The sequence below is a fragment of the Austrofundulus limnaeus genome, unplaced genomic scaffold, assembly GCF_001266775.1.
Source record: "Austrofundulus limnaeus strain Quisiro unplaced genomic scaffold, Austrofundulus_limnaeus-1.0 Scaffold749, whole genome shotgun sequence".
NCBI lineage: Eukaryota > Metazoa > Chordata > Actinopteri > Cyprinodontiformes > Rivulidae > Austrofundulus > Austrofundulus limnaeus.
The window spans coordinates 45,915-57,779 of NW_013953151.1; the positions used below are offsets into that span (position 1 = coordinate 45,915).

At 38.8% G+C, this 11,865-nt stretch overlaps 1 protein-coding gene across 1 annotated transcript in view; it reads right to left on the bottom strand.

Moving 5' to 3' along the window:
* Positions 1 to 7,980: 7,980 nt before the first annotated feature.
* The window catches only part of LOC106532311 (TRAF2 and NCK-interacting protein kinase), a gene marked incomplete at its 3' end in the record, with an annotated part of 119,761 nt that continues 115,876 nt past the window's right edge, over positions 7,981 to 11,865 (bottom strand). Inside the window, 3 exon segments of the mRNA XM_014028344.1 lie at positions 7,981 to 8,049; positions 9,119 to 9,142; positions 9,241 to 9,338. Of these exon segments, the coding sequence (XP_013883798.1) occupies positions 7,981 to 8,049; positions 9,119 to 9,142; positions 9,241 to 9,338 (191 nt within the window).

Sequence of the window (11,865 nt, forward strand, 5' to 3'; positions counted from 1 at the left end):
ACACACACACACACACACACACACACACACACACACACACACACACACACACACACACACACACACAAACGATTTAACCCAATAAACCAACATTCCTGTCTGCACAAACATTAATAATACCAGGGCTATCTATAGCAGCCTTAAAATATGAAAGTTTTGAAAATAACATCATATGGAGCCAAGTATCAAGCTTTAGAGGTTTATCAGTTTAAGATTTGAGCAGTGAATAATCACGACATTAAGATTGAAAATTACAACTTATGAACTTTGTTGTTTCTATTTGAACATTAAAACCCACATGATAGATAATAGCACAGGCAAACTAGGCAAACAAAATAAAATTAAAACCTTTCATTTATATTTTTATTTGATCATTAAATGGTTTATCTGTTCAGGTAGCTGGTTCAGAAAGTTCTGCCAGCTTTGTGGCTTCATATTCTTATTGAAACTTGTTCTGACAAATACAATTTATTCACTCAATGAGCACCGCTCACAAACTTCTTCCCAACAGTTGTCAGTCATTAAAGTACATGCCCTAAAACTAACAATGCACATTCTGATTAGTCAGACCATGTGGATCCATGTACTGTACATTCAGGGAGTTCAGTTTTTTAAACAAATAAAAAATAAAAATAAAAATACAAACTAAAAACGCATTTTTTATGTTTATTAAACAATACAAAAAAAGAAAAAAAGAAAACAGATTACAAACCTTTATGTAATTTCCAGGATGTGTGGTAAAAAAATTGAACAATTGCAGCCAAAATGAAATGGAGAAGTAAAGTCTAAGGTATTATAGTAAAAATATGCAATAAACCTCAAAGGAAAACAAAATTGAAAGAGTCATATGAACAGTGGCATTGACTGAACAAAAGGCAGAGACAGAAATGGAAATGGCATTGATGAAGATGTTAAGAAAGAAACTGAAGTGGCAAGGCTGAAGATGTTGAGATTGTACTTGTGAAAAAGAAAGATGGACAGGATTAGGAATTTGATCATCAGAAGAAAATTACAGATGAAAAATTGGGAGGTAATGTTAGAATGGCCAAATGAAGATGTTTTGGACATGTTACAACTCTGTGAGGCTCGCATGGACAGTGTGTTCATGGGCCATGGTGGACATACGTACACAGGCTTGGACCCCGGTCAAAACTGATTCACAGTTCTAGTTATAATTTGCTTCTATTGCAATAGTTTTTCTTCTTTCTGTTTTGCCATTTGCAGCAAAGCTCTGTTTTTTTGTGCATTGACGTATACAATATATTTCACTCTTTTAGAGCTTTCCCATCTCTGCCCAGCCCTCCTTCCATCTCTCCACCCCTCCTTCCTCTGCTCTCAGGTGTGTTATTTATGAGTCAGCCTGCTGGCCTGTGAATGTCTCCCCCTCCCAGTTTCATGCAGAACTCCTTCAAAACTCGTCAGACTGTGAAGGAGAATGCACACACCACAAAAAGAGAAAGAAATAGGCAATTTTTCTGCCTCCATTGTTCAGCCTTGCTGCCGTTACAGATGAATGTCTGTTGTCTCTCATGTTGCTTTTAAAGTCTCTGAGATAGCTCAGTGTAAAACGCCTTATGCACCTTTGTGTCATTTTATGAATATCTGCCTGCATACTGTACATACTGTATACTGTACAGATAAACCCCTTCAGACGTTTATCTGTATGTTGACTATCATAAATCTGTAGTTTTCACACAAAAAATCAGCAGTTCTCTCACACAATACAATTGGTGGTAGTGGTGGTGGGGGCCCTAAGTGTCAACTGTGGGGTTAGGATGCACTGGCACCTACAGAAACCAAACAAACTATAGTTACTTTCCCTGGTAACTAATTACTTTGATAGGGGAGGAATTCAGTTACTAACTCAGTTACTTTTTGGGAGAAGTAACTAGTAACTATAATTAATTACTTTTTAAAAGTAGCATTCCAAACACTGCTCCTGTCAGCTAAGAACAGGAACCCGAGGCTGCAATTCACACAGGCTCAACAAAACTGGACAATAGAAGATTGGAAAATGTTGCCGGGTTTGATGAGTCTCCATTTCTGCTGAGACATTCTGATGGTAGGTCAATAAGAACAATCGGAAGGCCAGATTGATATTTGGAAAGAAGTACAAGTATGAGCCACAAAAGTTCTGGAAGACAATCTTATGGACTGATGAGACCAAAATTAATCTCTACCAAAGTGATGGGAAGATCAAAGTGTGGAGAAAGAAAGGAACTGCTGATGATCTGAAGCACACAAACTCATCAGTGATGGTGCAGGTAACGTCATAGCTGCTTCTGGAACAGGCTCATCAATAATGATGGAACTGATGATGGCAGCAGAAGAATGAATTCAGAAGTGTACAGAAACATTTTGTCTGACAAACTACAGAGAAATGTATCCAAACTACTCAGAAGGAATTTCAGCAGCAGCAAGAAAATGATCCAAAACACACTGCCAACAACACTGAGGACTTCACCAGGGTTTTAGATTGACCAGTCAATCACCTGACCTGAACCCAATAGAGCATTTCACCTCCTGAAGAGGAGACTGAAGGGAGAAACCCCCTGAAACAAACAAGAACTGAAAGAAGCTGTGGTAAAAGCCTGAAACAGCATCGCAAATGAAGAATTAACAGTTTGGTATCGATGGGTCGCAGGCCTGAGGCACTCATTAAGCAAGGGTTATACCCCCAAATATTAAATATTATTTACTTTAAGAGTATTTGTTCCTTTACCTTTGTTCACCTAAAAGTGCTGTGGCGTAATTCAAACTATGATAAATCTTAAGTTTTTTAACACATCTACATGTAAATTTCAGGAAATTAAAGCTAGCATTCTGAACTCATGTCTCATCTTTTGATCTTAAACCCAAATGTCTCCAGTGAACAACAAAAACAAGGTAATCTGACTTGCTGTTCCAATACATTTGGAGGGGACTAGTAGTGTAGTAGTAGACTGTAGAAAAGGTATTTTGACACCTTTTGCATTGGGCTACCTTCTGGGAAACTAGTGTGGTGAGACCTGCTTTCCTCCCAACCATGACTCTGTCTGTTGTTATCCTGGCCATTTTCTCCCAGCTCAGCCCATTCGTAACCCGCATTCGCTCATCTGCTGCAAACAAATCTTTACTTTTTGTTTCTCCAATCCAGCCATCTCCTGTGTAATTTCCATGTTTCCACTGAAAGTCAAAAGTGGTGCAGAGTCCGAAATGTCCAAGCTTTTGTTGCATTCCAAAGAAAAGGCAACAAATTTACAAGCTTATACTGTACATGTTATAAAGCTATATACACATTGGTATTTAGTTGTTTTTACACACTGAAAATAAGATGTATGTATGTGTGTAATTGTAGTTTTACATCTAACACTTATTACACGCCCAGTTTTCCTCATTTCCACATTTGCGACAGATGTTTAGTGGTGCAGTTTTTTCTGCAGAGTGTCTGAATCTGACATTGTGTCTTCTTTTCAGGACCATATGAGGGAAGTAGCTTTATCGTCTTGGCTTTTGCCAGCATACAACACTGCCAGTACAAGGCTGTCTTCTGCTTTAGGTGGTCCCAGTGCATGTCTTGTACAACATGTATGCATTTATTGCTGCTAAGTCAAGCATGTTGTAGAACACGCCAACAGGACACCTTTGTGTGCAAGCACGCACCATATTGTTGGGTTGTAGATGACGTAGTATTGACATCATGAAATGCAGACGTGGAGGCAGGAAGTAAATGCAGCCCTGTTTCCTTTTGTTGATTCAGCATCAAAATGCCTAAATTCTGTGCAGTGTCTGGTTGTTGCAACCGCTCTAATCAGGAGAAATATAAAAGTTTTTTTCATGTTCCAAATGTAGTGTGTCACAAGGGAATTGATTTTTAAAAACTTACAGAAAAAAGACGACAAAAGTGGATCAACAATCTACGGCTAAAAACAGGAGGTGTGGAAATGAACAATGCAAGAGTTTGCAGTGACCACTTTCTAACAGGTAAGGATTGTATCATTCAAATCATACTTTCAAATATTTTCCTTGGTAGTTTCTTGAATTTGGGTTTACAGAAGCTAAAGAAATTATTTACAAGTAGATCCAAGAATATAGAAAGAAATAAATGTCAAAAATAATAAACACGGGTGAACCATATCTTGTTTATGCGACAGAAGAATAAAGCCTACACCAAACTGTTAGCGCCAAAAGGCCTTTTGTCAAAAGACTCTGGGTCTTGTAGAGATCAGGAATTTCATCTTTGGCTCACTTTTGATCTCGCCGAGTTCGTTTGTCTGAAAACAGCTAAACTGAGAAAATTGCGCTGGAAGTTAAATGTAGTTTTAAGTGAATTTATTACACACCAGATATTGAAACAAGACAACCACGGTAATTTCTAAGAGCTCTCAGAGAAACGGCAGGAAAATCTTAAGCCAGCCTCACCTGGAGACAGTTTGCATTCGTAGCTCCAGCCAGTCTGAATCTGATTCTCCAATCAAAAGCTGTTATACTCACTGAGACAATGCCCAGAGCTCTGCTTCTTGTTACTTCTCAAGGACGATCTGGGCTCTCCATCACCTGATTTATGGTTCTTATCTAACTGGTACTAGCTAACTATTGGAGTGCTTGTACGACTCCAATAGATCTCTATCTACTTACAGAAGTAAAACACAAGAATTAACAAATAGTTCATGCAAAAGATTAATACTGATTATAAATGATAAAAATCAAGTGATACGAACTACTCATGAAAATCACCCATACTAACAGCAAGTGGATACGCATAACAAACTTTAACTGCCTCCTCCGAGATGACATCACTCACTCCTCACATTCCACACAGGCTGTGCTGCTTTCATTCTCAAGCTACAGAGGCCATTCACACTTCATGTATTCTTACTGTTAGCAAGATATCTCACAAACAATAACACTATCATAATGAAACTTTCAGGAAATCATAAGTGAACTAGTATCTTAAACTGATTAACCTTTGGGGTCAACCCCACCTAAAATAACCATAAAATGAGGGACTACACATGAAGACTACAAAGATGGCTGCCACTCTGCCAGTCAGAGACCCAGGAAGTTACATAAATCTACAGTCTCTAGTGATAAGGATATGAGGAGAGTGGTGAGACCAGCAGAAAAAAAAAACCTCCATATCTATTTGGGACATAGGTTTCAAACGCTGCCTTACAAGAGCCAACAAAATCACTAAAGACAGCTCACGCCCACGCTAAACATAGCAAAAGGCTAACATAGCAAAATGCTTCAAAAAGTTTCAAAAGGCTAGCTAAAAGCAAAAGACAAGCTAAAAACTACAAGTAACAGAACACTACTTAAAAGCTAAACATAGAAAAGAGTAGCTAAAAGCTCAAATAGCAAAAGGACCTGTCACACTGTTTTAGACAACTAATGAAAATTTTAAAGACATTTATGCTGAAGATGGAATAAAAAAAATAAACTGGAAGCCTCTTAGGCATATGCATACTGTAATGCTAACAAATTGATCAAATTAATAACTTATTAGTTATTTAGATCTAAAAATATTACATCAGTTGGCATTAGTTGTCTAAAATATTATAATGTGACAGGACCTTAAACAAATGAAAGCTGAAAGCTGCTAATGAACATAAAAACAGAGCCAGATTACAAAGGGAATTAAAGTTCTTGAAGAAACTAAGGCAGGGCTATTCAACTAAACTGCTCCAGGGGCCACGGTTAATGCAGGCCAACAGCTGAGGGGACGACCATCCAGCAATTAAAGTTATGTAAATAAACCAAAGATATTTTACCTTTGAAATAGTTTATTTTGCTGCATTTAATCATGGATATAACACACAGAACCCTATGTAATAAATTTAGTGATAATAAAACAATATCAAAAACAAAAATAACGCATCATACGTCCTGTTTAACACAAATAATATTTTGACATCTCTGACTTGAAAACTTTTTAAACCAATTTTATTTTTACTTTCATAGTTTCATCTTCAACTGCTTGTAGTTTTAACTGTCTTGAGTATGCTTAGAAATAGTTTTTGTTGCCAAGATTATGGCATTTCTGTAGATACCAAACATGTCTATGTTTAACCAAAAGAACTTATAGTAATTAAAGCAGAAAACTGGTGGTCTGGGCTGAAGGGATGAATGAACCAATTGGCGGGCCGCATTATGATCACTCACGGGCCACATCCGGTCCGCGGGCCGCTAGTTGAATAGCCCTGAACTAAGGAGATCTAAATGTTTTTCTTGTTAGACTACACAGAATTAGTCTAAGTTAAAAGTAAGGAAAAAAGTACGAAATTTCCAAAAAAACAAAACAAAACAAAAAAAACAACAGTCACAGCACTCATGTACTGAATGAGCTGAACATTTTCATTTATGAGCTAAAATAGCTCAGGGTGCAGAGTTAGATTGCAAGAACAATGAGAAGGATAAAGAAAAGAAAAGAAAAGAAAAGAAAAGAAAAGAAAAGAAAAGAAAAGAAAAGAAAAGAAAAAAAGAAAAGTCAGAATTTAAACAAACAGATTTATTTTCAAATGTTGTTTCTGACAGGAATGTTTTTAAAGATTAACTCCAGTTTCAATGGACTCAGAGCCAGCCCTCAGAAAGACCATGTGGACCTCATGTCCTCCAGGCTGGACTGAAACTCTGTCTTATCAAACACCTGAAGGGAGAAGAAAGGACCTTCTGTGAGTATCTCTGATCACGCTCCGTTAGCTCCGGCCAAACTGGAGTCGTGACTGAAACTGGGGGCTGTGAAAGGCACGGAGGTTACCTGGCACCTGAAGGTCCAGGAAAAACCAAACACCCACCTGAGTCCAGTCGGCAGGAATGAAAACATCAAAAAACCAAACTAAACCAGAACATTTCACAGGTCATAAAGTTACTGCTATTTTACTTTAATGTTGATGGATTTATTATCAAAAATAAACAGACATTTCTTTCAGAGTAAAAGAAAAAGCTTTGGATATTTTCAAAGCTTTTAAAGATGTTAGAATAATTTATTTATTTCCTTTATTTGAATGTTACTGTCGTTAAAATACAATTCTCTCATTTGCAAAAACTACAATTATATAGAGCTAATTTAAGGCCATAAAGGTGGTTTAAAAGGTTTTTACAAATGAAAAAAAAAATCTAAATGAAAAAAAATGTTCCTATCATATTCTTTCCACAACAGTTTCATACCACAAGCCACCAAACTGCTGAACCTATGTCACTAATGATGCAACCACAATGACAAACACTCACACAGCCACAGATATACAGTAACATACCTGGACACATACTCACTCATGAATGGATGTGAATATTATGTGTGTATTTATGTATGTATGGTATGTATGTATGTTATGTATGTATGTATGTATGTATGTATGTATGTATGTATGTATGTATGTATGTATGTATGTATGTATGNATAGGCAACAGGGAAGCTGGTACGCCTCACTTGTTAGATTAGTCGCTCCGTCCCGGCTCCCACCGCCACGCGTCCAGGCCGTCAAGTCCACCCAAGGCGCTCCGTCCAAACACGAGGGACAATCCGAGGGCAGAGGGACTCCATCCACATCCACCACTCCACCGAGACACGCCGCAACAGCAGCAAGCCGGAGAAACCAGCCCAACCGGCAAGGTAGATGATATTTACCAAAGTTAGGATAACTTCTGGTCGATGCTTGTACACACGCCATAGGACACTTGTGTGCTGTTGTTTTTCAAAAATGATGTCCGTCATTTGCGTTTTTGATCTTCCGTTTATGTAGCATACAGAGTAACAGCAACACTAAAGCTGAGGTAAATTTGGTCAAAAACAGACCTGCAGATGCCTGTAAAGCCAAATGGGATGTATTTTCCTGCAGCAATACTGCACAGCTACATTCCTTTTTAGATCACAGCCACATGTCAGAGTTTGCAAATCAATACGAGACTTCAGAGCGGTTGCAATATTCATTTATGATGGTCGGCATGCAGCAATTACAGCCTCAAGTGAATCTGTCATCTGTATGATAATCGTTGTACCTTGACCGGAGGTCTGGTTCCTTCTTCGACCCTTAGTTCTCTGAGCTCCTTAGCCAGGGCACTTAAATCCTACAAGAAGAGACAAAAGAGGAAAAACAAAAACGGTAATTTAGTTTTCTATCATCACTCTCCAAACCTAAAGAGAGACACATACAGAGACAAGTAGGACAGGAAGGTTTGAAGAGGAGGACGTGTCGTTGGACAACTAATGTGTTGAGACAAATCCTGGCCTGTAAACATTTTTGTTGTCATTTTTTGAGACAAGAGTGCTGGTTTGAGAACATCTGCTTTAAGTTAACTGCTCTTAAGAAAACTTTTAGTCAGTGACAGTTTTCACTCATGAGCAAACACTAAAGAAACTAACAAAAGTGTGAGTCACCCACTTTGGATGTTATCAGTCCATTAATGTTAGCAGGTTATCAGTCCTGTAGAACGGCTTCAGACGTTCAGCTGGTTAGTATGAGGCATAAAGCCACTAAGGTTATTTATGCAATCTGGTTAATCTGAGGCATAAATCTAGGTTAAAGTAGACCAGCAGAATGTTGCCTTCCAACGTATTAGTAGGTACACAGTCTGAAGCCATTCTATGGGACGGATAACCACTGATAACATCCATTTAATGGACTGATAACACCCGAAGCAGCTGCTGACGTTATGTTGGAAGTCAGCATTTCTCCACCACTAACGATCATCCACATGCCAACTGGTTCCTCCCTGCTCCCCCCGCCTCACCGGTTCCCATCACCCCAGCCACTGGATCGGATCAAATCATGCAAACAGGGACTAGAGGAACATCACATATGGCGGGCTTACCAGCTCCTCCTGACCAGTAACCATGATAACAAAGAAACAGGAAAAAAAAACCATCAGATATTGTTCAGGTAGTTTTACACACACAACTTCCCCTGTTTAAACACATTAACTGTCACACACACATACAGTAACAATCAGGTTTGTGTGTCAAAGCCCACATTCACCATCATCATCATCATTCATCGGACCCTGTTTTATTTTATTATTTTTTTAAGAGTTGAAGGAAACAAAATGTTTGGTAACTAACTTCACCATGCCAGTAGAAGAAGATATCGAGGCAAAAGAAAACCAAGACGGGGAAAGGGGGGACTACAATGTCACTAACCTCATCTATGGCTTTCTTATAGCTCTGAAGACAGGAAAGAAAAAAAGAGTAGAAAAAAAGTGAAGAGAAGTGAAGAGAAGGCTACGATAGAAAGCGACTTTGTGTGGTTGTGTTGGACTTACTGCAGGTCTGCTGGGTCTGGCTGATTCCCGACCATCATCCTGTTTGGCTTTAGGATCCTTGCTGGCTCCAGGAGGAGATCCGCTCGGCTTCGTTTGACCTTAGAGGACAAAAACGTAGATTAGATATCAGGGGATAAAGCGACTCGACTCTGAACCTTCTGTTATGCTAGCAAAGCATCCAGTGGACCAGTGGATTATACTGAAACTCTCAGAAAGTAATCATCTACAACAAAATCTGTTTTAAGGTCAAGAAAGTTAAAGGGGACCTATTACGCAAAATTCACTTTTTAAAGGTTTTTTTACTCAACTTTGGGTATGTACTTCTTAAAAATCAGTCCTAGGACCAAAAAAATGCACCCAGGGGCATATTTACTGTAAGTAAATGTATTTTTAATGTATATTAACAACAAGTTTTATACTTCCGTCATTTTGTGATGTCACAAGCTGTACGACAACCCACCAGAACCGGTGTTCAGCCCCTTACCTAGCAACCCCCGGGTGAAACTCCACCTCCTCAGTATAAAAAGCCATCAGAGTGTTGTTGTGTAATGTGCAGCTCATTTCTCAACAAGCCTACAATAGGGCAATGGGTAGAGTGTTGGACCAGAGAGTGGGAGACCAGGGTTTGAGACCGTCATTGACACAATTTAATTATATATTTTCATTCGTTATGAACATGTTTTCTCATGTACCTCTATTGTTTAGCTTGTTAAAGCCTATTTGTTCAAGTTTCTGAGGTATTTGGACCACTGCTGCTCCCTGCTCTGGTAACAGCATGCAGAGTGAGCGCAGAGCAGAGGAGTGGAGAAAAAAAAAAGAAGCTGGGACCACGACTCTGCCTCTGGGTCTCATATGGTTTTACAACGGAGCTTCTGCTATTATTAGCCATGCTAACGTAAACGCTGGCTTTGGAGGGCGGAGTTAATGTCAACAGATTTTTGGAGGGCGTTACCAACAGAGCTCATTAACATAAACAGCTCTTCTGAACRGAAGTCAGAGCAGGCAGAACTAGAAAATGGGAAATTTTATTATCTGAGAATTATTTTGTGCATTAAATTGAATGAACATGGTCTGGATAGACCACAGACATACCATAAAAATTTCTAGGACCCATAATTGGTCTCCTTTAAGAATGGACGCCACAGCTAAGTGACCGTAACAAACACAATAACTGCTTTAACGCCGTCAATTTAACAGAAATTAAGCTACAATTTAGGGTAGTAACAGCTGAGAATTATCCCCAACACATACTCAAGAGTTTTAACGGATCGTATAAGTGCTGTTTTTAAACATGTACTGTTTACAAAACTCACGTAATGTAATTAATGTACACACATCTATGTGATTCAACTTACCAAACACAAAAATGGCAATCATTGAGCTACAATTTGATGCAGTAGTAGCAGAGAGTCACTAAAACATGTCCAAATACTTAATGTCGCAAAAAATCCTTACTTAAAACTTTGATATTAACTATTATAGTTATAACTGACAGGCTGTTAGCAAAATAGTCCATGAGCCACACATTTTTTGAAGTAATCACGGAGGTAACATCTGCAGCTGTTTAATTTATGGCGTCTGCCCTATTCAAGATGGTTGCCACAGCTGACAGTTGAACAAATAAATTTCGCAAAATTTCACAATATTGCAAGAGATCACACATAATTTACAAGGTTTGACTAAAGCACATATCTTCTTTTTGTTCTTTCAGTGAGTCATTCTCCTACGACTCACCCTGTCCTCTCCATGTCAGCTGCATCTCTTAGCATCCTTCTACCAATATAGCCACTGTCCCTCTTCTAGAAATGTTCAAACCATCTCAGTCTGGTCTCTAACGTTGTACCCCTGTCGTTTTTGAAACAACTCTTTGTTTTGGCAAATGGTTTTTTTTTTCACTAGATTTCCTTTCTTACACAACCCTCACAGTTTACCCAGGCTTCGGACCGGCACAAGAGACACACTGGCTTCTGCTCCGTATTGGCTGGTTTGACAAAAGTGGCTTTAACTATTTCATTCCTCATCATAAGGTGATCTTAGTTTACAACTCTGGCATCTTTAGGAAAGGCTAGGCCCACATGTTTACAAGTGGTTAAAAATATTGTGCCATACATGTGGAACTATTTATTATCATCAATTCTTTCAGTCAGACTGTTAACATCACTGCTACAACTGCATCTAATTGAGCTTTATTACAAAACTAGATACCGCATAGCAGTAACATAATGACCCCCGCACGCAGAAATGCACCAGAACTCAGAAGTCTTTATTCCTAATAAATGTCATGCTATAGGTGCATCCTAATTTTGTAGTGGTTTGGGTGGGGGTCTTTTTTTGGGTGTGTGTGTGTGTGGGGGGGGGTGGACCTGATGTATAGCCCCTCATCAGAGCTGAACAACAAAGGAAATCTGAAGCTCCTATGTTTAATAGTTTTTGAGCTATTACCATTTTTGTATGTCCAGATACCACTTTTTCAGATAAAGTGGGGGTCTGTGGGTGGGCACTGATTGGTGGGCCTGATGGATAGAGCTCATCAGCGCTAAACATCAAAAGAAATATGAAGCTCTTATGTTTAATAGTTTTTGAGCTATAACTATACCCCTTTTTCAGATAAATTGGGGGTCCGGG